At 43.6% G+C, this 27,483-nt stretch overlaps 2 protein-coding genes across 3 annotated transcripts; one reads left to right on the top strand and one right to left on the bottom strand.

The window, feature by feature from the left end:
- Positions 1-39: 39 nt before the first annotated feature.
- slc30a4 (solute carrier family 30 member 4) lies at positions 40-10,400 on the bottom strand. Of its 2 annotated transcripts, XM_054771402.1 has the most exons (8): positions 10,017-10,390; positions 9,237-9,757; positions 7,490-7,636; positions 4,545-4,698; positions 4,150-4,384; positions 2,867-2,972; positions 2,648-2,782; positions 40-937 (listed from the first exon to the last, which is right to left on the bottom strand). In XM_054771402.1, exons 2-8 carry the CDS (start codon positions 9,649-9,651, stop codon positions 783-785), a joined length of 1,347 nt encoding a protein of 448 aa, XP_054627377.1. In that variant the 5' UTR covers positions 9,652-9,757; positions 10,017-10,390; the 3' UTR covers positions 40-782. The 2 variants fall into 2 exon arrangements, 1 of the variants encoding a protein (XP_054627377.1); XR_008569849.1 differs by lacking the exon at positions 4,150-4,384 and having other exon boundaries at positions 789-937; positions 10,017-10,400.
- bloc1s6 (biogenesis of lysosomal organelles complex-1, subunit 6, pallidin) lies at positions 10,132-17,821 on the top strand. The gene is made up of 6 exons (XM_054771403.1): positions 10,132-10,284; positions 10,503-10,582; positions 11,094-11,253; positions 12,636-12,723; positions 12,799-12,885; positions 13,418-17,821. The coding sequence occupies exons 2-6, from the start codon at positions 10,525-10,527 to the stop codon at positions 13,535-13,537; spliced, it is 513 nt and encodes a 170-aa protein (XP_054627378.1). The 5' UTR covers positions 10,132-10,284; positions 10,503-10,524; the 3' UTR covers positions 13,538-17,821.
- Positions 17,822-27,483: the final 9,662 nt, after the last annotated feature.

Here is a 27,483-nt window from a genome sequence, read left to right as displayed (position 1 = left end):
AATATCACGATATAAATAACACACTTAAAGCACTGGACATGAAAACAAAAAATAAAATACTTTTATTACAAATAAAAGCAGTGATTTAGGTTTATATGATTACTAAGTGCCATCAAAGAGGAGACCTTCCTCAAAATGTCTTAACAGCATTGTTTGCTTTGAAATACTGCAGGAAAGTCCACTCAGTACTACAATACTAGAACACTCAGTCACCACTGAGGTACAACAGCCTTTACCATACTCAGCCATACTGTTGTCAGTCACGACTCTGGTGTCATTTTCAAGAGTTGTCAGCATAAATTATTTGAAATTATTGTGTGGGTCAGCATAACCAAATCTACTTCTACAGTGTCATTAATAGAAAAGTGACTTTGGTTAATGTCTAAAAACATAAGTACAATAGAATGAGTCAGTGAGCATTGTGTGTACATTCCTGGCAAAATAAGTCTACAAAACACGTTAAAACTAAAAGTTGCTTAAGATGAGGCGGTGCCGGTCACCATAAATCAAAAAGTAAAATACGATCGAACAGGCCTTGATGGTGAATTAAGTTTTCATGTTCCTTAATTGTACATTGCAGAGCATTCAGTCCCCACAGGTTGCAGTAATCCTGACATCACATTACTGTTATTGATCCGCTCTTCAGGTTACTTTTAGCACCACTCACGGTTGCTGCACTGCCAATGACCTGTGAGAGAGGTACAACAGCCACTTCTTGACTCCTTGATGCCATGTAGATCCATGGAAATGTATGAAGAGGAAGTGAATGTAGGAATATGTCTTCAAGCACTCGGCTGCTGACATTGTGCACAAGTGCGCACTGGCCTCTGTCTGTGCGTCTGGACCTGCACTGTGCATCTGGTCACGCCGTAAGTGTGAAGCAGCAGGTGACGGGCCTTAGCCTGGACGTCTTCCCAGTTGCTGGCACTGGAGGGCGCTGGTGTTGTGATGGGATGTGAATTGGGAGAGGAAAAAAGGGTCATGAGGGATCCTACTCGTGTTAAAATTCAAGGAGTAATTCTAACAGTTTTAATAGTAGTTAAAAGCAGTTGGTTCAGAGTCAAAAGGCAAAAGATGAAAACCAGACAATTGCAAAGTTGCAAACTGCATTCCAGACGGCTTGTGTGTGATAAAAATCTCACATTTCCATCCTGGTAGGTCAGTAACAAATACGCTAAAAGAGGAAGAACCAGACTGATGCAGATAAAAAAAAAAAAAAAAAGCTCTGAGTCAGAGTCAAAACCAAGAACATCAGTGTCACAGAAGCACGACTAAACCTCACATTTCACTCACTGCCCATGTTGTACAGTATGATGTATTAACGTTAGTGGTATGGCATCCTCTAGCTTCAGTACACACCTCTGTGTTAAGGTCAGGGCTAGGTTCATTTTCGGTACATTCAGGGTACAAAACACAAACCATTAAACTACTTAACCAATAAATACAATTCTTGAATAAATAAATATGATATACTATATCATCATTTACAAAATGTATTTTTAGAAAAGAGAAACAATGCAGGTAAGTACAACAGTAAAAGTTTAAACCGTGTGAAAGATTATTTTTTTTTATTAATTGTAAGCTCCTTATTGGCCGAAGTGCAGCATTAAAAGTTTTAGAGAGTCACTGAACAAAGCCAGCTCACTGCTTTTGTCTTATCTACTTGTCTTTGTCTGCTTATGTCAGGGCTGTCCAGTTGCGTAGATAGTGCGGGAGGCCACTTTGATATTTACATTTTTTCTAAAAAGGCAAACAACCCTTTATACATACATTTAAAGACAAAATCTTTGTGTTGTTATTAGCTACAGTATCAAACGTTCAGCCTTTTCTTATGACATTATGTATTTTTGCTGTTTTTTTTTTCCATTTTAATCTTTGTTTTATTTCTACAATTTATTTATTTGCACATCATGAACAGCGTAAAAAAGGGAAACAACACCATTTTTAAACAGTTAAAATCATTGTGCAGGAGAGGATGAAAGCCAAGAGGCTTACGGAAATAACTCCCCAAACATACACAGGGAAAAAAGAAAGAGGAAAAAAAATGAATTACAAATAACTAAAATAATAATCTAAAATAAAACATTAAAAATACAAATCCAATTACAATTCATAAAATACTAATCAGCCTTATATTTTTACGTTAGTTTAAGTCCTTTTCAGATGCTTTTTAAATAAAGATAAAGATGATGCTGATTGACGTTCAGGACATAAATTATTCCAAAGATGAGGTCCACGATATTTTAGAGAACACTGACTGACAGAAGTTCGACAATAAGCAAGATAAAATTGACTTGAATATCGTGTAGGATAGTTGTGAATAACAGAAGACAACATAAAGAAGCCTATATCTATAACAAAAGTCGTATGTTGACTTGTTATTTTCCATCTTTCTCTTTAATACATACCACGTGGGACTTCAGTATGTCTCTGTACCAAACCGAAGCCTCCATGCCAAAAAATCTGAATCCGAACACATGCCCCGTTACACCCCTAATTAATATAGTTGTTCAGAGGACTCCAATGAACACACACTGAAATATGTTATGTAGAAGACTCAACTGCTGCAGATGTGTAACCATGTGTTATTACGATCATGAAATTGCAATATGCAGTAGATGCATACATGTTGTGTTGAAGGACTCACCTAGCCGAAGATGCACAAGTGCTGAAGTCTTATCGGTAGTCAGCGCCCAAACATTCAACTCATCCACAGACTGAACGTCCTCCAGCTTCAGGAGATCGTCTTTAATCTGCACAGTGTCTAGATGTCTGGGGACACCTGGACCCAAAAAGTGAAAACAACTACTTGAATCCTCTGGCAAGAACGCAAGGCAGCATATTATGATAAAAATGGGACACTTGCCCTCCAGCACGATGATTGTTGTGTCGCGTATAATGCGGACTGTGGTGAAGAGAACGAGAACGGAGAAGATGTACGTACAGATGGGGTCTGCCAGTTTGTACTCGGGCTGTGAAGAGAGTATACATTTTTACTGTGTACAACATCAAAACCTGCACAGAGCTCTGGTGAATTCCATGGCCAAGAGGATTAAGGCAGTGTTAGAGAATAACAGTGCTCACACTAAATATTGATACTTTGGACACAATTTGGAAATATTCACTGTGAAATGTACTCACTGGCTGTGTGTTGACTTATGTCAAGAGTACAGTAACTCTATACTGCTATACAAGCTGTACAGTGACTACTCCTACGTCCAAGTTTAACTTCTATAATATTGTCCCATGAGAAGATAAATTGAAATAAAAATGGTTGCTGAGCTGTGATGAGTATACTCACTTTTGTAGGATAGTGTAAACCAGATAGAACAACGGAAAGACATAAGCCGTAGTATCTTCTAGACCAGGGGTGCCCATTACGTCGATCGCGATTGGTGGGTCGATTGCCTGTTTTACCCACGTCATAAACTTCAGTTGTCGATGTCATATGACATCAGTCAGCTGACATTAAGCTCCCCTCCTGATTCGTCCTTGCTCTTCCACTGCCAAGATTAAGTGGTAAAGAGACGACTCAATAAGTGGCACATGGAAATGCAACTTTCATCATTATTACTCAGATTACAGATAAACAAACTCAGCGGTAAGATGCCTATATAACAAAAGTTGTATGTTGACTTGTAGCGTAGAGAAGAGTAGCGTAGCGAAGGTGTGTTTTCTACACTTTTGTTTGGGAAACTATTCTTTCATGATTGATTGGAAAATGTGCCCATTGCTGAAACCTTTTTAATACAGTATGTTGCCTTGACTTCAGCTGCATTGTCTTTTGCATAATCATTTTCATTTCTTGTTTATCTGAAATGTTTGATAGCAAATGCTAACTAGATGTAATACATTAACTGTGTGTCTAATGAACACTATGTAGCTATTTTGACTGAAATAAGACTGAGGTTATGTACAGAACTACTGAAGAATTATGTGTAATTATCTTTATTGCCATATTGAATTGAATTGTGAATTATCGAATGATATCAACTATTTTGATTACTTGTAAACTTTGAAACTGTGAATTTGGGACTTGGTTATTTTAAAAGTAGCTCGCAGGCTAAAAAAGTGTGGGCACCCCTGTTCTAGACCAACAATGGTAGGATCATTGTCTCATACGTACAATAATAAAGCCATGCAAGGCACCTTAAAGCGGACAATGTAGGCAGCTATGAGAACCCCGACGCTTTGAAGGAGATCGCCCAAAGCGTGTATGAAGGCAGCTCGGACAGCCAGACTGCCATGTGACCTTTGGTTCTGTTCAGACCCTGCACACTGCGACCCCGACACAGTTGCGGGGCCATGGGAATGACTCAGGCCATGAGAGTGACCATGGCCATGAGTGTGAAGGTGACCACCTTGGTTTAATAAGAAGCCCATTCTGAAAAGAAACATCATATTCAAACATTCCACAGTTTTATGTCCATCTTATACCACTGTAGTCAAACATTAACATACAAAGAGAATCAAAAGGTGTCACTGTCTTGCTGCGGGTTCACAAGTGAACACCATTCAACAAGATGTTCACATTAAAAACGCACATGATGTTGACCGCCACACCCACAGCTGCTGTAATGAGCATGACGTCACCATCGATATCGAAGTCTTGATGTAACGTTCTCTGAACCGCCTCAAAGAGCAGTATGGCCGTCAGGATGTAGATGAGCGCCACACTGAGGACAGCTGATACCACCTCTGCACGACAAAAAGATCATACAGAAGCACTCTTACTGACTGAATCACATATGAGCTCTCTAGTTGTAACCAAAATGTCATCACTGCAAAGTCCATTCACTTCTAATTTGGATCACCGCCAGATTGTAAATAATATACACCCCATCTGATGGATTTGGATTAGGATTTGCGTATTACCATTTTGACCCGAATATAAGACGACCCTGAATACAAGACCGCCCCTGTTTTTCAAGACATGTTTTTGGGAAAAAAAATTTTATGGCAAAATTAAAGACAAAAAAAGAATATTTTCTAAAATCATGTTGTGATCAGTGAAATAACTACTAATAGCTACCTGACAGTTGTTTGATGACTATTCTTGACTGATCGCCATTATCTTTCAAGTGGGTCTCTGTCAAGGCTGCATCTCTCTTAGTCACTGGTGTGTGTGTGAGTAGCAGGAAGAAAAGCTCTGACTTGCTGCGGGAGAGGTCGTTTGGCGCCACCTTCTGGCTTGTATAAATCTCAACACTCCGAGTATACGACGACCCCTATTTTTCAGACTTACATTTGGGTCAGTATATATATATTCTCTGGCAAAATAAAGACTGTCAAATGCCAGAAATTGTCGTATTTCTCTTATTAACAAAAAGCCTGTTTCCGCAAGGTTTTGCGGAAATGTCAAATCTCGCAATGTGAGGAAAAGCTTTTCTAAAAATCCTATATATGTACCTTTAACTGAATTCACACGATAATAAATGTCGTACTTGTCCACTGTGTTCAGTGGAAACTAGTTTGGTCGTTCATATAATCCTAAACAATAAACAGCAAGGTAAAAACAGTACTTCCTTCGTGGAGGAAATGCATGAAACAATTTCCACTATAATTTGCTTCCCATAACAATCATTTCAGTTCCTCTTTCTCAGTATGGTGGGGTACTTTTAAAATTACCAAACTGTGAAATGGAGTGTGTTGTCTTAAAACCTGTTTGGTGTGTATGCTGCTTCAGGGAGAACATACCGTACTTCCGTTGGGTGATAACTACCCAGTAGTTCAGCACAAAATTATTCCCAAATTGGCAATATGGCCTAAATCCATATTGCAATATACATTGCATGATAACGGAACCATTTCAGAACAGGTTACATAGGCCCCAAGGAAAGCCAAACTGTTATTTTACTTATTTATTTTTCAATAAATAAACACAGTATGTAGAGAATCTTAATTGTGCAAAACTGAAAAAAACAATGTTGTTTGAACAGAACAGGAAAAACTACTGCCTTTTTATTAATTAACAAAGTAACGGATACTGTGGAATTAGTAATAAGTATTAGATGTGACTACTTCAAATAAAGAATAAATAATTTTTTCAAGTACAATGTACAGATACTTCAAATAAAACACACTGAACAAAAAAGCCTGCAACATTTGGTGCGATACATATTGCTTCCGATTAAAACAATTCTTTGAATCAAGAAAATAGTTCCAGTATAAAGCATACATATTTCTACTAAAGAAAAGAAATCAGTTTAAAAGTTTCTTTTACAGCGCCATGCTATGTAGATAGTAAAAAGTGCAAAACAATGCAAAAGGGAGTAAATTTAATCACATTTAGCCATGTTTACAACCAGCTGCTTGTGTTGTATGTTGACGTTCAGAATTCTGGTATTCATTCATGCACCCCACTGGCCATCAGTACAGTGGATAATAAGGAAGTGGGGTTGTTATTGCTGTTGATAGCGATGGAGAAACGTGTGTACAAATTTAAGAATACAGTGTTGGAACAGAGCACCGCTAGTGGCATGTAGCTCGGCAATAAAGATTAAAGCATGTCAGACTCTGTGCCTTTGTTGGGACGCATTATATTTATGACACGTTGCATCTTGTTGCGGCTTGTCGCTCTCAACTTTGCAGGGCACAGCTAGATTATGTGGCCAACATGCATTAGCTTGATAAAGCAATAGTCAAAATCACATCTGTATCGTTACACCCCCCATTTCATAATTGTAAATATGCAATTTGCAATGACTAGAAAGTGTTACGTTTCGCTCTTTGTGTGTAATATGGCTTCACCTAAATCGTAGCGCTGATTACTACGAAACAGGTACTGCTGCACAAGCTTTTCAATGACCACAAAGCAGATGCCCATTGCACCAAACAGATAACAGAAAACGAAAATAGGAAATCACAGGAAATTACGTGAAAACTAAGGAAAGCCAAAATTTAAAGTCCAACCTGTCATGCAGGACATGACATAAAGTGCTAGTTATGCGAGAGTGTGGTGAGGCATCTTCCTTCAATACTTCTAATCTAACATCACATCTCAGGAAGAGTCACTGCGCCACACACAGTGGTTTGCCACTTTTGCTATAACTTTTGTTGCCTCTTGCAGTATTTGTTTTATGTTACACAGTGTTTATTTTGTGAAATGCATCCAATAGCGGTAGAAGAATATGTGTTCATTTCACCACATTAGTTGCTGCTGGTGCCTATATCAGCTAACATCGGTATCAGTAACGAGCTGCTGGACAATATCAAATATCGGTGAAAAAGCCAATATCGAGCATCTATAATATTGGTCCAAAAGGTGAGTTTCAGCAATCACTGAGCAATCAATGAGCATCCTGTATATCCATATCTACACCAGACAACACCGTAGTGACATGGTTTGGTAATCACTTTCACTTTCATATTGACAAAAATAATAAATTGGAACATGAATGTACTGTATGTTATAAACAGAAGAGCACAGTGAAGCTGAATCTTCATATCAGTTAGCTTTGTGCAAAAGGTTCTGAAATGACAGCCTTACCAAGGCGATGCAGTCCAAAGGTGAATCTCTTGGTAGGCGGTTTAGTGGAGAGCCACAGAGCCAGCAGAGAAAACAGGATGCCCACCACGTCTGTCAGCATGTGCACAGCATCAGTCATAATGGCTAAGCTGTTAGACACATAGCCACCTGTAAACAAAAGCACACACTCAGATACACATAAACTCCAGAGTCATAACGTTGGTTACACATGCACGTCTAATGTGATCCAGTGCAAGAAAAATGCATCAAACGGATCTGCCTTTACACAACCCCAACAACTTCTGTAAAGTTGTCTTTGAAGGTATTGCTGCAAAAACACAAGACATAGCTGCAGGCTAAGGAATAACCATGAAAGAGGTAATTACTTGCACGCATTTTTCTTTCAAAAAAACTTGGCTGTGCTTGCAAAGAAGGGAGAGTCATACTGGATGTACACTCACTGGCTATAATATACAAAGGCGCCTTTACAAAAATAGCTATTATTTATCACAATATCACACTTTTAACGATAAGTGTATTTATTATCTGTCCATTATATGCGGCTATGGAAAACTTAACTGCATCATACTGAGAGGCCTCATATTTTGGGTACCGTATTTAGCAACACGATTGGAACAAAATACAGTTGATATTTTAAAGTCATACATCTAATTATAGCTACAGCCACACACATTTTGGAGCTCAAACTGCAAAAATGCATGACGCCACACAAGCCCACACAGATCAACGGATTAACTCTGGTCATGCGCTTTGCTTTGTCTTATTTCTTCTTATCATTTTTTGTTACAAAAGTTAAAGCAAAGCATTTTATTGTTTTTACATTTTACAGTAGTTACATTTGTCTTAATATTTGCGGAGATGAACTGACTTCTACACTTCTTTGGCAGTTAAATACGTTACTTGGAACATTCAGCTATTATGATGGCAAATTTGACACTGAAATAAGATTATTTTTTATTTCCATTATTTCCAATGGCAACAACTGGAATGGTTCCGAATCTGAACAAATTCGGTCGACCGTGAACAGGAACTGATTGTGTTTGACTTCACTGTATTATGTGTATAATACATTATGTTTATGTACGTATTAATAACTTTTCAATATGATGGGAGTGTCAGTTGTACATTGCTGCTAAAGTACCACACATTAATCCTTGCCCTGAGAATGAGACTATTATCTTTGTGATGGCAGAACTCTTGTATTGTGCAGGTGTACCTAGTGTTGTAGCCAGTGAGTGTACAGCCAGCATGACTCTTCCCTTGTTATTTCTTCTGCTTGGGAGGTTATGCTTTAACAAGCAGCTGTTGCATAAGACTGAAATAACTACCAAGATGACTACAAAACAGGATGACCAAGTGCAAGTGTAATGGGTGCTATCTAGTCCAGCTGTGCAAAAATAAGTGCGTTTGTGGGTAAACCTCACTCCCTAGCTCGACAGATAGCACTCTTGGCTTTCATTCTGGTTTGACCAGGTGGGTTACATAATAAGGAAGTATTTCTTCATTGTGATCATTATCAACATTCATCCATCCACTTTCTATACCGCTTGTCGTCATTAGAGTGAGCTGGAGCCTAGCCCAGTTGATTTTGGGAGAAAGGTGGAGTACAACCTGGACTGGCCACCAGCCGGTCACAAGACATGTATAAACAAACAACCATTCACACTCACATTCACACCTATGGACGATTTTGAGTCTCCAATTAGCCAAACATGCACGTGAACAATGTCATGTAATCTCTGGTTACCTATAATTTCGGCCGCCATGAAAAGAAAATACAGCACAGCTGCAATGACCAGTCTCTTCATCACTCTCCTCTGCTTGATCGTCTCCCTCTTCTTGGTGCAGCTGTCACATGGATCCATGTTTAAACCCGGGCTGCCCAAGCTGGAGGAAGAGTCCAGCAGGGAGTCATCGTCATCATCACGCTGATGACCCGCCGCCACCACCAGCGTGTTAACCGCCACCCCGTTGGACGGAGCCCCGGCGGAGTAATCCGACATTTCGCCGGAGACCACCACCTTCAGCTTGTTGAATTTGGGCGTCTCATCCTCCACCAGCTCGTCGGAAAAGTCAAAGGGAGCAGTGTCACTCAGATCCCAGTCGTCCCGCTCCCTCCTGAAAGCGGAGCGCACCTTGCTCAACAGATTACCACCTGACATCTTCAATAGTAACCGAGGTGTGTCCCGGTGAGCTCTGCATTTAAACACACTTGCGCCGGGCTAATCATTCACATCTCGATGGGGTGCATTTTTACTCCATTGGCGGCTGAAAGTGATGACAAAACACAAACTCATCAGTTCAGCCATTTTCTATCACCATGTAAATAAATGAGTTATACATATGTAACCAAATGGCATTCTTAAAAGAGACGATACATGTAGATATAAAAAAAAAACATCTAATTATTAAACAGCTATAGCTAAACAGTAACAGGCTAGCTCATAAAAGTGAGCTGTCGTGTCGTACAAACAGCTGTCAGAAATGCTTTTCGGGAAAGTATTACGTAGTCAAAATTAAAGCTCACCTCTCGACATACTGGTTTTAGAACATTTAATGCCATCATCATCGCCTTGCCTGGGACACTGAAGCTGCGCTAGTAACATTTTATCCTACTCGGAAGTAAAGCAGCAAGTTTGGTGGAGCTGTCCTTGGTCACGTGACGAACGAGTCACATGATGTTTGTCATCCTCACCAGACATAATGGCAATCTCATCGGTGTTTTGTCTGCTTCTGCTCCACTGAACGTGAATGTCCATACGACTGGAGTTACTATTGAGAAAAAACTGAAACAGGTAATGTTTTAAACTGATGCGCTCATTCGTTGGCCGTGTGGCTAATAACAAGCCGTGTTGGCCACACAACGAAGACGCTAGCTTGCTAGCTAGCTAACGAGTTAGCGACATACTTCCTCTGTCTAAATGCTTTACCATGTGACGCACGGAAGGCGTCACGTGGTTGGTCATATCTTTGAGCTGATATAAAATAAGTGATTTCCTGGCGTCTTTTACAGATTATTGAGGCTGGCTGAGTCTATGGAGGGAATGGAGGATGAAGGACCCTCGTCTCTGGACCAACTTCCACACACAGACGGTGTGTACTCTGATAACAAACCTACACTTATCACCCAGCGGCCATTCGAAGAGTGTCATGCGTCTCAAGTTAAAAAAAACTCACACTATCAAACCACGATAACCATAACAACGTCATCTTGTTGCCATGGGTCCAATCTCGTGCATCGTCTCGTCTTGAGGCAGGTGTCTTGAGCTGTAAATATTACATGTTTAATGTTGTGTAAGTTGTTTGTTATTCCATGTAGTATTAGCAGTTGCCCTGTGTGTGTTTGAGCATCTGTTTGTGTTTAAGTTTGCTGTGTTGTGTTTATCTTTTTATTTGTGACCATCACCCTGGTTAGTGTCGTGTAGTTATCCCTCTTTCATCTCTTCGCCGACGTGAGATCACCACAATGTGTTGGTTCAATGCCTTGCTTCTTCATGTGCACTGTCAAAAGTATCTTCTGCGTTTTTTCAGAGTATGCTTTCAACAGAGGTAAATGCTTTGTTGAACTAGTAATGTAAATAAAACATTTTCTTTCACCCTTCAGATGAGCAACTGTCAGTGCAGGAGCAAGCATGTGTGGAGAGCTGCACCCCTCTAGAAAATGTGTGTGTGGATAAGAATGCCGTGTGCAAACTCACAGAGGGATTACTCTCCCACTACCTGCCTAGTCTGCAGAACTCCAAACGTACGCTCCAAGAGCTCACGTGAGTACTTCATCATGCACGCTTTAAACACCACTATTGCCATGTGATCAGGGCTGTTTACTGGTGATGTTATGTTCCACGTAAAGATCCTATTTGATTGTAGTTGAAGTGATGAGTTAAGTCAGTCACTTAGTTGAGCAACACCATTTGCTGTTGTTCTCCAATGAATGGAATTAGGTTGTTTTGTTCTATAGTGTCCAACAAAGTTACACTGCCACCTTATGCCTTGGAATACATATTGCGGTGCTTTTGTAAGATTATTTGGATTACATGCGCTGTCATTTGAACAATGAATACTTCTCATAAAAAACATTTTCAGAAAATCCACCTGTTTACATATCAGTGAGATGTCAATGTCAAATCTGCAACTTGCAGAGGGCCATCAAAAGTCGCAGCTGTTTTCTCACTACCGGTGTTGCTGTGGTTGCTTATATTTTGTACAAAATTAAATCCGCAAGTTTTAAATAGTCTAAAGGGTGTACTCCTATCCCACTGTCCCCCAAGCTTGGCTGTTCTTGTTAACTAACCCTAACCCTTGATATTAGGGATGCTCGTGATGCTTTGCTACAAAATCTATCTCGTGAGGCTAGCATGTTAAAAAGCTTTAATTTAATACGGCATTTGAAGAACAAACACCTGACCGGAGTATGGTGAGTTTTCGAGGCTCACGGCGCTAACACAGCCAAAATGGTGGCCAACATTCGCCCGTATGTGCGAGACAGTCAGAATGCTAAGCAAATAACCTGAAAAATTATTGAATTCATTGGACGAGATGACCAGCCTGCATCAGCGGTGGAAGACACCAGCTTCGCTGACCACTCTCTCACTTGGAGCCCACCTCCGTGCTGCATGGATGTCCTGCTAGAGCTCCAACAATGTACTCTCACATCCAAACTCTCCTAAAAGAAGGTGTTGCATCCTCTTTAACTCTCACGAGTGATGAAAAAGTAATTCAAATATGTTTTTGTCTGAATTAAGGGCAGGGGTACAGCCATGAATTCTGGGCCCCATGGGGAAAAAAAATCACCCTTGGGAAGGAGGGGGCTTTTTATTAATTAATGACTAAGTTTATTAGTAATTACTTGTTATTGGGCTCCCTGGCAGTCAGTGGACCTTGGAATTGTCCTGACTTTTCCCCTTTAAGCGCACCCCTGGCCAATAGCACTCATAAATAAATAGAAAAGTAGAATTAATCCATGTGATCGGTATCGGCCGATTTCACTCATGGATGATCGGTATCGGAATCTGCAGCATAAAATCCTAATAGGAGCATCCCTACTTGATATCATCTGGGTTTCATTAATAGCATAATACAAAGACTTTGTTCAAAATTCAGACATATTTTAACATTATTTTGTGCTCCTCACTTGTGTCCCATCCAGACAAAATCAGCTCATATTGTTAGACACCTTGGACCAAGAAGTTACCAAGTTCCGAGATTGCAATACCTTACTGGACCTAAATTCATTGGTATGTTTGACCCCCTGCACCGGTTCCCCATTCAAAGGCTGTTCTCATCTTCCCTCATCCAGTTTGTTCATTCAGTTTACAGAGGCCAAGGTTTACCACAACAAACTGGTCAACATCAGGAAAGAGATGATTTTGCTCCATGAACGGACAACAAAACTGAAGGTAATTCTTGTCTGTTTTCACATGAGTGTTTTGCAAACCAGTGGGGGCAGTGTTTTCCTGAGAATGAGCAACCACAACTCTCATTGACTAGCTATTCAGCTTCCTGTGTAGCAGTGGTGCACAATAGTGACTAAAGTGACATCCAGATTGTTGTTGGAGCTGGAACTAATCGATGTGGAACATCAGTCACTTAGGCACTTTTGCAGGAGAGGAAAAAATAGAAAAGATGTACTAAAAGAAATCCGAATTTTCCACATCAACCATCAATCAAGGGTTTGGAGGGGGAGAAGTGTACCGGTGTCGCTTACACCGGCACTGTGATGCTGTAGCACATTAAATCCTTTTGTTTTCATTGCCTGCTTTCTATCTACTTATTTTGCTTACCGTATTTAAGACTTGTTTTTTGTCTTCAAATTGCATCATTGTTTTATATGCGCATGTAAAATGACATTTTATATGTACTTATCTGTTTCTGGCGTTCTCTGTGGGGGCTAATATTGCCTTATCTTTCTGATTTTCTATTTCATTTCAGAAAAGAGCTTTGAAGCTGCAGCAACAGAAGCAGAAGGAGGCACTAGAGAAGGAGCACCAACGTGAGAAGGAGCTGGAGAGAGAACGGCAACTCACTGCGAAACCTGCCAAAAGAACATGAGACCCTGCTACATTGTGGTCTTGTACATTTCAGGCTATTTTCTACAAATCAATAATAATTTGCATTACAGGTAACCGGTTAGTATTTATAGGCTTTTTAAAACATTCAAGAATCATTAAAGAAGTAGACACTAGTGAAGACATGTCAGGCAAGGATTGTGATGACATGACATCCAAGCATAATCTGGTACAGTATATCACAAGACCACCAGACAGTGTTGACTATGTATTTTTAAGCCTTCTACACAGCCTTTGTTGTGGTTCACACTGTATTCAAATCTACCAGCTTTTTAGTTTTAGAAATGTTCACATGAACATGGTAATGCAGTAAAGGTGCACAGGGCAATTTCATGTTTTCTCCATGTCTCGCTAATGTTTTTCAGTGGAGAAAAATGGTTTAATGTCCACTTGTCAAGATAGGACGTAAAAGGTTGCAATGAGGATGTGGAGAGAATATTTGATATTTATGAACTTGGTATCAAAATCACTACTTAAAACTAAATAACAATAATACCAATAAAACAATGATAACAATCCGGACTGGAACAGCACACATTACACGTACTTGCATAATATAATCTAATGGTTCTGTTATTTTCTGTCATGCCCCCCCCAGGGGATAGAAATGTTTTCACACACCCCTTATTTGAAATACTATTGAGAAACTGATAATAGCAATGATGATCTGTTTATCTGTACTGAACAGACTAAACTCAAAACTGAAACCAGGAAAATGCAACATAATGGAGAGCTGTGACGCATACAAGTATTCAAGAGTCCAATTGCATGTTGAGTACAATAAATTTGTACATGTTGGCAGGACAGCAGTAACATTGAAAGTATTCCGTACCCCCCCCTAAAAAAAAAAGTTTACTGCATCCCAGTAGGGGGGGCCGCCCCACTATTTGAGAAGCACTGATCGAAAAACATAACTTGATCGAAGTTGCCAATAACGTTTAATTTGGTTATGTTTGTTACGGTTGTAGTTTATTCCTATTATTTGGTCAGCAGCAGTTATATTTATTTTTTACCAAAGGTCTACTTTTTTGCTGATCCTGGACAATTCCCCCACAGCAACATTGCACTTGTGAATAACTAAAGTGGTACAATACTGTATGTGTATTTCAGTCACTATCTACTCAATAACTAAATGTGATGGAGTTTAAACCAAAGATGATAGCTTTAACAAATCATGGTACTTCCAACTGTCAACCCCTGATGAAACCCTTAATCAAGGCAAAACTATCCTGTGTTGTATTGTTTTGTTGTTGTTCAGATAAAGTGTTAATATAACTTGAGTGTTTCAAATGTTTTACAACTTTGGTTTTAAAATGATTGATGTGTATCATATTTGACTGACGATGATTCCAGATCTTACACTGTTTTCATATGTACTGTATTTGATAGACCTTTTACTGTATGTGGGATTATTTAAGTGTAGGGTTTAAAAAAAATTGACTGTCAAATTAGTTTTAACATTTAATGTAAGAAATGCCCAATATGTAGATATTATAATAGACCAGGAAACAATGGATGCAGCAAACTAATGTGGATGTGTGTTCAAAAATGACACATTATAAGTAAGTAAAATAAAGTGTCTCAATTAAAGTATTTGTAATTTACAAATGGGGTGAGCAAGAGCCTTGACTGAAATCCTGTTGGAAGTCTATGGGGTTACCTAAAGAGAGGAGCCTTTAAAATTCAACAGTTTGTAGTACTTTTTCAAATCAGAGTGGATGCATTTTGTCAGGTCGGTGTCCTATGCTGATAGACTCCTACCCTACTCCTACTCCTAACAGGTGTTTCAAGAAAGTATTTATTATTACATCCACATATTCAGATCCTTCCAGATATTGACCCTCTGTATGAAACAGCAACTCTTTCCTGTTAAGGATCTACTGCAAAAATGCTAGTCTAAGATCATCTATATACAGGAGTGGTCTGCTGTTTTTAGAAATGTACCGCTGTTGTTGAAAATCTCTTTTAAAAACCTCTATCAGGTTCTGAACGTGCCCATAGGCTCCCTGTTAAATATGACTGTACTAGACCACATCATGAAGTAGGACTACTTCTTAACAGCCTATTTTGCAGGTTGGAAGCAGTTTTGTTCTTGTGTGTGTGTGTGTGTGGTGCCTTAACAATGCCACACCACCAGATGTCAGCATTGACCTTAGATCCAGCTGTGCTGTGCAGATGCTTTACCTAACCAAAATTGATTGTACTGAGAATCACACTTTTCTAGAAATGACGATGCAATTATGGTTTCACACAACTTTTACTCTCTTCCAGTCAACAAGCACAACACAAGTACTGATTATGGGCTTCTTTTATCACTATGGCCTGATAACCTGATCATTTGGCTTTTGCATGAGGTATTTTCTTTGTGCCAGGCGCAGAATCTTTGGTTTCCAAGTCAGCTCATAAACTTATTTGCCTCAGTTTGTTTGACAGTTGTTTTCAACTTTGTCAACTCCTTTCAAGCACCATTGTCCCAAATATTTGTTTTCCTCCTATGGAAAAGTAAGTTACATTCCTCTGCATCCCAATATGGCTATGTATGTTTTCACACAAAGCTCCAAATTTATACTTTTGTACAGGATATTCAGTCAAAACCAACATTGCGTGGTTTGCCCCTGCCCAGTACTGCTTGGAGCAAAAAGTGCATCGCACTGGTCGGCAGGGAGTTGTGTAGCCCAACTCCATGCAGATGGCAGTGAAAAAACATTCTTTCAGTGTGGCCTCTTGTCAACACAATTGACATTTTTCTGTGTATTTTTAAATGCGCTTCCTCAACTCTGTATGAATGACAGCAAACTCTTCAGGAATAGCTGTTTGTCTGGCTGAAACTGGGTCGATGAAGGAGAAGCATCTTGTTTAGAATCTTACACAATATGTAGGGCCCTAAAATGTTTAGACTTGCCCTTTGATTGCTCATATCCATCAGGTAGAAATCTAATTTGATTTACTTAATCACTGTTTTAATTAATCATTATGAATCACCATTCGCAACTATGTTTGAAATATACCCATTTTTACTGTATTGAATGAAGAGAACGATCTATGACAGGACAGGATTATATACTGTATATTTGTATGTATTAACAGTTTCATGTGAAGTGAATGTCAATCAAGCTAAAAGATACCACACAAGTCTCTTTCATAGTAGTAGAACATTTGAATCACACTGTGTAGTTGTGAGCAATGAGGGGTTGTGTTCAAAGACATCAAGTAATTTAAAGTAAATATTTTTCAGTGTAATTTCCAGCATACTTAAATGTAGCAAATTGTCCATCTGAATGAACCCTATAGGTGCCAGAGTGTTTTCAAGAAAATACTCAGTTTTGATATTACTTAAAGCAGGGGTCACCAACGTTTTTTCTTGTGAGAGCTACTTTTAGAAAATGAAAATAGCCACAAGCTACTCATTTTTGTAGAAATGATTTTCATACCTTATTTCAACCCAAACAGATCAAATATGCTTGTTTTACCAAAACACAAAATGCTGGTATCCACAACTCACATTTAATGTTTCAGAATACTTTTCTTTCTAGTGTTCTCACATTATTAACTGAAAACCTGAATGAAAAGCAGGCTTGCGGGCACATCATGTGGTCGTGGGGGGCTACCTAATGCCCGCGGGCACCACGTTGGTGACCCCTGATTTAATGGTTTTAGCTTGAAAATGGTTAGAGATAAAGGGATACTGTAAATGAGAAAAAGTCATCAGTATGACCCAAAGTTTTTGATGAGAGTAAATTCACTCATCTAATTTGCATATTATGACATCACCAGGCTCAGAAATTGTCATATCCCTGTCTCCATGATACCCAACAAGATCATCAAAATGTCTGATCCACTTGTGATCCTCTTCCTCATCTCTCACGCAAACACAGCCATCATCATCATAATTTACAGCGGGATCTTGAACACCACCTCTGCCTTCTCCACTATTAGAAGTGTATTCCCGCACATTCCTACGCAAAGCAGTATAGAAAATGGATGCATGGATTGATACATATCTGTTATTAGTATGAACATTCAATTTTTTTCTCTTCTCTCTTCTTTCTCTATTTTTTCCCATTTTGACCTTTTTGGTGTGATTTTATTTCTACAATGTGCTGCAGGCCAATAAAAAACAAACCCCGTGCTCCAAATGGCCCCCAGGGTGCATGTTTTGACACCGCTGACTTAAACTCCATCACATCCAAGCTATTATTGTGTTTGGCACCTTTATTTTGCATTTTTTCAGATCATTTTTAAGTAGGATATGCATACCGAAGGCAGTTTATCATTGGGGCTAGTGTCACAGTGGCCCCTTGTTCCCAGCAGAATACCTATTAAAAATACAAAATTAATGTTCCAAAAATGAACTTCTGCCCTAATGGTTCTTTTTGGAATAGTTTTCATAGTATGTCTGATTTCCTGCTCCTGTTGAGTCTTCCTGTCCTGAGTGTTCTGGCCATTGTGCTGCACAAATCCTGTCTAGCAACATATTGTATAGCTGCACCATGAAAATCCAAAGTTCAGGGTCACAGGTGAGCTGGAGCCTATCCCGGCTGACTTTGGGGCGAGAAGCCGGGTACACCCTGGGCTGGTTACCTGTCAATCACAGGCCACAAAGAGGCAAACAACCATTCACAACTATGGGCAATTTAGAGTCTCTGATATATTGTTGCACACCAGACAATAAAGAGAGTAGAGTAATTGTCCTGGTATGTGCATTATATGAGTTTTCCTATAAAAACACCACTGGCATTAATTAGTCAATAAGACGCTCTTCCTGCAGGAGTGGGCGGCTGGCGGCCTGAGAGGTAGACAGGCTGGGCTGTGCTGCTCCAAGCATTTGGTTTTAACTCCTTTCCACTTTTAGAAAGTTGGCCGTCAGAAAAAAAACACGAGCCCCCCCCTTTTCCAAAGCCGCAATGTCAGAGACGCAGAGCAGGAGGAGGAGATGATGTTGTAGCGGGCAGACCTTCTTCCTGTCTATGTAAACAGTGATTCAGAGACGGCTGAGTAGTGGGAGGCTGTGGTCTGCTTCAGACTGGCAGCACCAAGCCTCTCCCTAGACCCACCATAACAGGATATGGTCCTCAGGCCCACACTGATGACGACTGCATGGTGTAATTATTTCCCTGGGATTTTTACCATTTGGTCGGTGAGGCGGTGTTTGTGCACGCTATTGTTTGCCTTGTGTTGGAGTTTGACCGATTGCTCTGGAAAACATATCTCTTAGTGGTGTTATTGACCAGAGTGGCAGTGGATGAGGTTACTTTGCCTCTCTCCTCGCTGCCACGGCTTATATAACTTCATACGCACGGAGAACATTAGTAATTATGTTTCTGTGACTCAAAAACTGCTACAAAAAAAGACATTTAATAAAAGCACTTTGCTGTGTCACCAACGGGCTTTTCCAAAATGACATAAATCATGTATGACTACTTCAACTGAATATCATGTGTATCAAAAAAGTTATTGTAGACAGCTGATTACAATTACCAAGAGACACACATGCTTATTGGTGACACAATACACAACAATGAGCAGATGCAAGAAGAGACACAACTACAAACAAATGAGAATTTCAAAGACCCCAATTAAAGTTCCTTCTTTTGATTTAGAACCTAGGGTCTGTGGTGTGGCCGTCTGTATCAACCAGTTGGGTTGACATCGACAGAGAGTAGAGGGGCAGAGGGCTGATGGAGCGAGACAAAAGGACAGAGAGGTTTAGTGACCGGAGAGGGACGAGAGAACAACGGACACAACTAGCAGTCTCAACAGCAGTCATACCTGCTGTCCCATAATGACCGCAATGACGGTATTGGTCCACTTTCATCGTCATTGTTGCCGGCTTCACCACTGCCAGTAACGAGCAGATAAAGGTGAAGGTGCAATAGTGGCCTTGTTGAGTTGTGTTTGCACACGGACTTGATGTCACGTCACGTGCCCAACCCTTATGAGGAGCTAAAAAAAAGCAGGGTTGTCCAAAGTACGGACCGGGGGCCATTTGCAGCACATGGCACATTTTTTGTTGCCCCTCTGCACATTGTAAAAAAAAAAAAACAGCAAAAATGGGAAAAATAGAGCAAAAAGCCCTCAAACAAAAAAAATATTTCTCTTTAAATGTACAGTATATATAAAAAAATATGTAAAGCCACGCCCCCGAGCAGTCATTTTGACATTGGCAGGTCTGCATCACTGATGCAAACGCTGACGGTGCAGAGACAGACAACAGTAGCATTGTGTGGTAAAAAACAAATCCTCTAAACGAGATACGACATTCATCAAACAATAGGCATCATAAACGAATGAACCCGTGACATCATGCCGCTGCTTCTGAGCTTCTGAGCTTCGGACTTCAACTTCACATTGGCAGCAGGTGTGCTTTGCAGAAAGAAGTGAACATGGGGATTAAAATAGTAGCACAAAAGAGGAAATAAAGGAAAAACACCACAACAGACAAACCCTGTCATGTGCAACATGACAGTTACACCAAGGCGAGGCACAAAAAAGTCTTTCATGTGTGTGTCCGCTTAAGTTGCTGGTGGAAAGTTGAGATTTTATAATATCGTATTTAATTTTCACTGCATGAATCACATACAATATTATATACCATAGCCTTCCCAATGAATCCATAACCTCCCATAACTTCAGTGCTGCAGTGCTCAGTTCACGTCTCCCAACAAGAACATACTTTGAGCAATCACATTCAGTGTCTGACTGGTACATGTTCCCATGAAATGATCACAAAGTACTATAAAGAACTACTGTATGTCAAGCTAACAATTTTGAATGACGCACTTTTAACTGAGAATTGTGAAGGTCAAATGTGGCCGAATGTCACTTCTTCACAAACCCTGGGAGTGGATCGATCACATCAACATATATTTCATTCTTCGTTGGCTCATGACCCTCCCCTCCACAAATTTTTGCCGGAACTAGGTTATATTGTTTTGCGTTTTTCTTGTGTAATGCGATGGCCCACCTCCCGGGCCGGAAAAGTGTCGTTTCAGCAACTTGAAAAAATGCGATTTCGCGACAGTGCCGGCACTGTCGAAACGGGTGAAAATCGACCCCTCGGAAAAGTTGGGTTTTTTGCCATCTTTGGGTCCTGCCGGGACCCCCGATGAATGTTTGGGGGGTTTGGCCCACCTCCCGGGGCGGAAAAGTGTCGTTTCAGCAACTTGAAAAAATGCGATTTCGCGACAGTGCCGGCACTGTCGAAACGGGTGAAAATCGACCCCTCGGAAAAGTTGGGTTTTTTGCCATCTTTGGGTCCTGCCGGGACCCCCGATGAATGTTTGGGGGGTTTGGCCCACCTCCCGGGGCGGAAAAGTGTCGTTTCAGCAACTTGAAAAAATGCGATTTCGCGACAGTGCCGGCACTGTCGAAACGGGTGAAAATCGACCCCTCGGAAAAGTTGGGTTTTTTGCCATCTTTGGGTCCTGCCGGGACCCCCGATGAATGTTTGGGGGGTTTGGCCCACCTCCCGGGGCGGAAAAGTGTCGTTTCAGCAACTTGAAAAAATGCGATTTCGCGACAGTGCCGGCACTGTCGAAACGGGTGAAAATCGACCCCTCGGAAAAGTTGGGTTTTTTGCCATCTTTGGGTCCTGCCGGGACCCCCGATGAATGTTTGCGGGGTTTGGCCCACCTCCCGGGGCGGAAAAGTGTCGTTTCAGCAACTTGAAAAAATGCGATTTCGCGACAGTGCCGGCACTGTCGAAACGGGTGAAAATCGACCCCTCGGAAAAGTTGGGTTTTTTGCCATCTTTGGGTCCTGCCGGGACCCCCGATGAATGTTTGGGGGGTTTGGCCCACCTCCCGGGGCGGAAAAGTGTCGTTTCAGCAACTTGAAAAAATGCGATTTCGCGACAGTGCCGGCACTGTCGAAACGGGTGAAAATCGACCCCTCGGAAAAGTTGGGTTTTTTGCCATCTTTGGGTCCTGCCGGGACCCCCGATGAATGTTTGGGGGGTTTGGCCCACCTCCCGGGGCGGAAAAGTGTTATTTCAGCAACTTGAAAAAATGCGATTTCGCGACAGTGCCGGCACTGTCGAAACGGGTGAAAATCGACCCCTCGGAAAAGTTGGGTTTTTTGCCATCTTTGGGTCCTGCCGGGACCCCCGATGAATGTTTGGGGGGTTTGGCCCACCTCCCGGGGCGGAAAAGTGTCGTTTCAGCAACTTGAAAAAATGCTATTTCGCGACAGTGCCGGCACTGTCGAAACGGGTGAAAATCGACCCCTCGGAAAAGTTGGGTTTTTTGCCATCTTTGGGTCCTGCCGGGACCCCCGATGAATGTTTGGGGGGTTTGGCCCACCTCCCGGGGCGGAAAAGTGTCGTTTCAGCAACTTGAAAAAATGCGATTTCGCGACAGTGCCGGCACTGTCGAAACGGGTGAAAATCGACCCCTCGGAAAAGTTGGGTTTTTTGCCATCTTTGGGTCCTGCCGGGACCCCCGATGAATGTTTGGGGGGTTTGGCCCACCTCCCGGGGCGGAAAAGTGTCGTTTCAGCAACTTGAAAAAATGCGATTTCGCGACAGTGCCGGCACTGTCGAAACGGGTGAAAATCGACCCCTCGGAAAAGTTGGGTTTTTTGCCATCTTTGGGTCCTGCCGGGACCCCCGATGAATGTTTGGGGGGTTTGGCCCACCTCCCGGGGCGGAAAAGTGTCGTTTCAGCAACTTGAAAAAATGCGATTTCGCGACAGTGCCGGCACTGTCGAAACGGGTGAAAATCGACCCCTCGGAAAAGTTGGGTTTTTTGCCATCTTTGGGTCCTGCCGGGACCCCCGATGAATGTTTGGGGGGTTTGGCCCACCTCCCGGGGCGGAAAAGTGTCGTTTCAGCAACTTGAAAAAATGCGATTTCGCGACAGTGCCGGCACTGTCGAAATGGGTGAAAATCGACCCCTCGGAAAAGTTGGGTTTTTTGCCATCTTTGGGTCCTGCCGGGACCCCCGATGAATGTTTGGGGGGTTTGGCCCACCTCCCGGGGCGGAAAAGTGTCGTTTCAGCAACTTGAAAAAATGCGATTTCGCGACAGTGCCGGCACTGTCGAAACGGGTGAAAATCGACCTCTCGGAAAAGTTGGGTTTTTTGCCATCTTTGGGTCCTGCCGGGACCCCCGATGAATGTTTGCGGGGTTTGGCCCACCTCCCGGGGCGGAAAAGTGTCGTTTCAGCAACTTGAAAAAATGCGATTTCGCGACAGTGCCGGCACTGTCGAAACGGGTGAAAATCGACCCCTCGGAAAAGTTGGGTTTTTTGCCATCTTTGGGTCCTGCCGGGACCCCCGATGAATGTTTGGGGGGTTTGGCCCACCTCCCGGGGCGGAAAAGTGTCGTTTCAGCAACTTGAAAAAATGCGATTTCGCGACAGTGCCAGCACTGTCGAAACGGGTGAAAATCGACCCCTCGGAAAAGTTGGGTTTTTTGCCATCTTTGGGTCCTGCCGGGACCCCCGATGAATGTTTGGGGGGTTTGGCCCACCTCCCGGGGCGGAAAAGTGTCGTTTCAGCAACTTGAAAAAATGCGATTTCGCGACAGTGCCGGCACTGTCGAAACGGGTGAAAATCGACCCCTCGGAAAAGTTGGGTTTTTTGCCATCTTTGGGTCCTGCCGGGACCCCCGATGAATGTTTGGGGGGTTTGGCCCACCTCCCGGGGCGGAAAAGTGTCGTTTCAGCAACTTGAAAAAATGCGATTTCGCGACAGTGCCGGCACTGTCGAAACGGGTGAAAATCGACCCCTCGGAAAAGTTGGGTTTTTTGCCATCTTTGGGTCCTGCCGGGACCCCCGATGAATGTTTGGGGGGTTTGGCCCACCTCCCGGGGCGGAAAAGTGTCGTTTCAGCAACTTGAAAAAATGCGATTTCGCGACAGTGCCGGCACTGTCGAAACGGGTGAAAATCGACCCCTCGGAAAAGTTGGGTTTTTTGCCATCTTTGGGTCCTGCCGGGACCCCCGATGAATGTTTGGGGGGTTTGGCCCACCTCCCGGGGCGGAAAAGTGTCGTTTCAGCAACTTGAAAAAATGCGATTTCGCGACAGTGCCGGCACTGTCGAAACGGGTGAAAATCGACCCCTCGGAAAAGTTGGGTTTTTTGCCATCTTTGGGTCCTGCCGGGACCCCCGATGAATGTTTGGGGGGTTTGGCCCACCTCCCGGGGCGGAAAAGTGTCGTTTCAGCAACTTGAAAAAATGCGATTTCGCGACAGTGCCGGCACTGTCGAAACGGGTGAATATCGACCCCTCGGAAAAGTTGGGATTTTGCCATCTTTGGGTCCTGCCGGGACCCCCGATGAATGTTTGCGGGGTTTGGCCCACCTCCCGGGGCGGAAAAGTGTCGTTTCAGCAACTTGAAAAAATGCGATTTCGCGACAGTGCCGGCACTGTCGAAACGGGTGAAAATCGACCCCTCGGAAAAATTGGGTTTTTTGCCATCTTTGGGTCCTGCCGGGACCCCCGATGAATGTTTGGGGGGTTTGGCCCACCTCCCGGGGCGGAAAAGTGTCGTTTCAGCAACTTGAAAAAATGCGATTTCGCGACAGTGCCGGCACTGTCGAAACGGGTGAAAATCGACCCCTCGGAAAAGTTGGGTTTTTTGCCATCTTTGGGTCCTGCCGGGACCCCCGATGAATGTTTGGGGGGTTTGGCCCACCTCCCGGGGCGGAAAAGTGTCGTTTCAGCAACTTGAAAAAATGCGATTTCGCGACAGTGCCGGCACTGTCGAAACGGGTGAAAATCGACCCCTCGGAAAAGTTGGGTTTTTTGCCATCTTTGGGTCCTGCCGGGACCCCCGATGAATGTTTGGGGGGTTTGGCCCACCTCCCGGGGCGGAAAAGTGTCGTTTCAGCAACTTGAAAAAATGCGATTTCGCGACAGTGCCGGCACTGTCGAAACGGGTGAAAATCGACCCCTCGGAAAAGTTGGGTTTTTTGCCATCTTTGGGTCCTGCCGGGACCCCCGATGAATGTTTGGGGGGTTTGGCCCACCTCCCGGGGCGGAAAAGTGTCGTTTCAGCAACTTGAAAAAATGCGATTTCGCGACAGTGCCGGCACTGTCGAAACGGGTGAAAATCGACCCCTCGGAAAAGTTGGGTTTTTTGCCATCTTTGGGTCCTGCCGGGACCCCCGATGAATGTTTGGGGGGTTTGGCCCACCTCCCGGGGCGGAAAAGTGTCGTTTCAGCAACTTGAAAAAATGCGATTTCGCGACAGTGCCGGCACTGTCGAAATGGGTGAAAATCGACCCCTCGGAAAAGTTGGGTTTTTTGCCATCTTTGGGTCCTGCCGGGACCCCCGATGAATGTTTGGGGGGTTTGGCCCACCTCCCGGGGCGGAAAAGTGTCGTTTCAGCAACTTGAAAAAATGCGATTTCGCGACAGTGCCGGCACTGTCGAAACGGGTGAAAATCGACCCCTCGGAAAAGTTGGGTTTTTTGCCATCTTTGGGTCCTGCCGGGACCCCCGATGAATGTTTGGGGGGTTTGGCCCACCTCCCGGGGCGGAAAAGTGTCGTTTCAGCAACTTGAAAAAATGCGATTTCGCGACAGTGCCGGCACTGTCGAAACGGGTGAAAATCGACCCCTCGGAAAAGTTGGGTTTTTTGCCATCTTTGGGTCCTGCCGGGACCCCCGATGAATGTTTGGGGGGTTTGGCCCACCTCCCGGGGCGGAAAAGTGTCGTTTCAGCAACTTGAAAAAATGCGATTTCGCGACAGTGCCGGCACTGTCGAAACGGGTGAAAATCGACCCCTCGGAAAAGTTGGGTTTTTTGCCATCTTTGGGTCCTGCCGGGACCCCCGATGAATGTTTGGGGGGTTTGGCCCACCTCCCGGGGCGGAAAAGTGTCGTTTCAGCAACTTGAAAAAATGCGATTTCGCGACAGTGCCGGCACTGTCGAAACGGGTGAAAATCGACCCCTCGGAAAAATTGGGTTTTTTGCCATCTTTGGGTCCTGCCGGGACCCCCGATGAATGTTTGCGGGGTTTGGCCCACCTCCCGGGGCGGAAAAGTGTCGTTTCAGCAACTTGAAAAAATGCGATTTCGCGACAGTGCCGGCACTGTCGAAACGGGTGAAAATCGACCCCTCGGAAAAATTGGGTTTTTTGCCATCTTTGGGTCCTGCCGGGACCCCCGATGAATGTTTGGGGGGTTTGGCCCACCTCCCGGGGCGGAAAAGTGTCGTTTCAGCAACTTGAAAAAATGCGATTTCGCGACAGTGCCGGCACTGTCGAAACGGGTGAAAATCGACCCCTCGGAAAAGTTGGGTTTTTTGCCATCTTTGGGTCCTGCCGGGACCCCCGATGAATGTTTGGGGGGTTTGGCCCACCTCCCGGGGCGGAAAAGTGTCGTTTCAGCAACTTGAAAAAATGCGATTTCGCGACAGTGCCGGCACTGTCGAAACGGGTGAAAATCGACCCCTCGGAAAAGTTGGGTTTTTTGCCATCTTTGGGTCCTGCCGGGACCCCCGATGAATGTTTGCGGGGTTTGGCCTACCTCCCGGGGCGGAAAAGTGTCGTTTCAGCAACTTGAAAAAATGCGATTTCGTGACAGTGCCGGCACTGTCGAAACGGGTGAAAATCGACCCCTCGGAAAAGTTGGGTTTTTTGCCATCTTTGGGTCCTGCCGGGACCCCCGATGAATGTTTGGGGGGTTTGGCCCACCTCCCGGGGCGGAAAAGTGTCGTTTCAGCAACTTGAAAAAATGCGATTTCGCGACAGTGCCGGCACTGTCGAAACGGGTGAAAATCGACCCCTCGGAAAAGTTGGGTTTTTTGCCATCTTTGGGTCCTGCCGGGACCCCCGATGAATGTTTGGGGGGTTTGGCCCACCTCCCGGGGCGGAAAAGTGTCGTTTCAGCTACTTGAAAAAATGCGATTTCGCGACAGTGCCGGCACTGTCGAAACGGGTGAAAATCGACCCCTCGGAAAAGTTGGGTTTTTTGCCATCTTTGGGTCCTGCCGGGACCCCCGATGAATGTTTGGGGGGTTTGGCCCACCTCCCGGGGCGGAAAAGTGTCGTTTCAGCAACTTGAAAAAATGCGATTTCGCGACAGTGCCGGCACTGTCGAAACGGGTGAATATCGACCCCTCGGAAAAGTTGGGATTTTGCCATCTTTGGGTCCTGCCGGGACCCCCGATGAATGTTTGCGGGGTTTGGCCCACCTCCCGGGGCGGAAAAGTGTCGTTTCAGCAACTTGAAAAAATGCGATTTCGCGACTGTCGAAACGGGTGAAAATCGACCCCTCGGAAAAGTTGGGTTTTTTGCCATCTTTGGGTCCTGCCGGGACCCCCGATGAATGTTTGCGGGGTTTGGCCTACCTCCCGGGGCGGAAAAGTGTCGTTTCAGCAACTTGAAAAAATGCGATTTCGCGACAGTGCCGGCACTGTCGAAACGGGTGAAAATCGACCCCTCGGAAAAGTTGGGTTTTTTGCCATCTTTGGGTCCTGCCGGGACCCCCGATGAATGTTTGGGGGGTTTGGCCCACCTCCCGGGGCGGAAAAGTGTCGTTTCAGCAACTTGAAAAAATGCGATTTCGCGACAGTGCCGGCACTGTCGAAACGGGTGAAAATCGACCCCTCGGAAAAGTTGGGTTTTTTGCCATCTCTGGGTCCTGCCGGGACCCCCGATGAATGTTTGCGGGGTTTGGCCCACCTCCCGGGGCGGAAAAGTGTCGTTTCAGCAACTTGAAAAAATGCGATTTCGCGACAGTTTAAACGGGTGAAAATCGACCCCTCGGAAAAGTTGGGTTTTTTGCCATCTTTGAGTCCTGCCGGGACCCCCGATGAATGTTTGGAGGGTTTGGCCCACCTCCCGGGCCGGAAAAGTGTCGTTTCAGCAACTTGGAAAAAATGCGAAATCGCGACACTGAAAAAACGGGCGAAAATCGACCTCCCGGAAAAGTTGGGTTTTTTTTCCACCTTTGAGTCTTACCGGGACCCCCGATGAATGT

Source organism: Dunckerocampus dactyliophorus, chromosome 3 (genome assembly GCF_027744805.1).
Source record: "Dunckerocampus dactyliophorus isolate RoL2022-P2 chromosome 3, RoL_Ddac_1.1, whole genome shotgun sequence".
Taxonomy (NCBI): domain Eukaryota; kingdom Metazoa; phylum Chordata; class Actinopteri; order Syngnathiformes; family Syngnathidae; genus Dunckerocampus; species Dunckerocampus dactyliophorus.
The sequence above is the reverse complement of the archived record's forward strand: the minus strand, read 5'-3'. Positions and strand labels throughout refer to the sequence as shown.

What these genes read in the sequence shown, in the direction of transcription:
- slc30a4 (XM_054771402.1), bottom strand. Translation starts at nt 9,651, where the DNA reads ATGTCAGGTGGTAATCTGTTGAGCAAGGTGCGCTCCGCTTTCAGGAGG. An exon ending in CTTTGGACTGCATCGCCTTG is followed by an intron (nt 4,699 to 7,489) that starts GTAAGGCTGTCA and finishes TTTGTCGTGCAG; the next exon opens with AGGTGGTATCAGCTGTCCTC. An exon ending in CCTACATTGTCCGCTTTAAG is followed by an intron (nt 2,973 to 4,149) that starts GTGCCTTGCATG and finishes CTCTCTTCACAG; the next exon opens with CCCGAGTACAAACTGGCAGA.
- bloc1s6 (XM_054771403.1), top strand. Translation starts at nt 10,525, where the DNA reads ATGGAGGGAATGGAGGATGAAGGACCCTCGTCTCTGGACCAACTTCCA. An exon ending in CCAACTTCCACACACAGACG is followed by an intron (nt 10,583 to 11,093) that starts GTGTGTACTCTG and finishes TTCACCCTTCAG; the next exon opens with ATGAGCAACTGTCAGTGCAG. An exon ending in TACTGGACCTAAATTCATTG is followed by an intron (nt 12,724 to 12,798) that starts GTATGTTTGACC and finishes TTGTTCATTCAG; the next exon opens with TTTACAGAGGCCAAGGTTTA.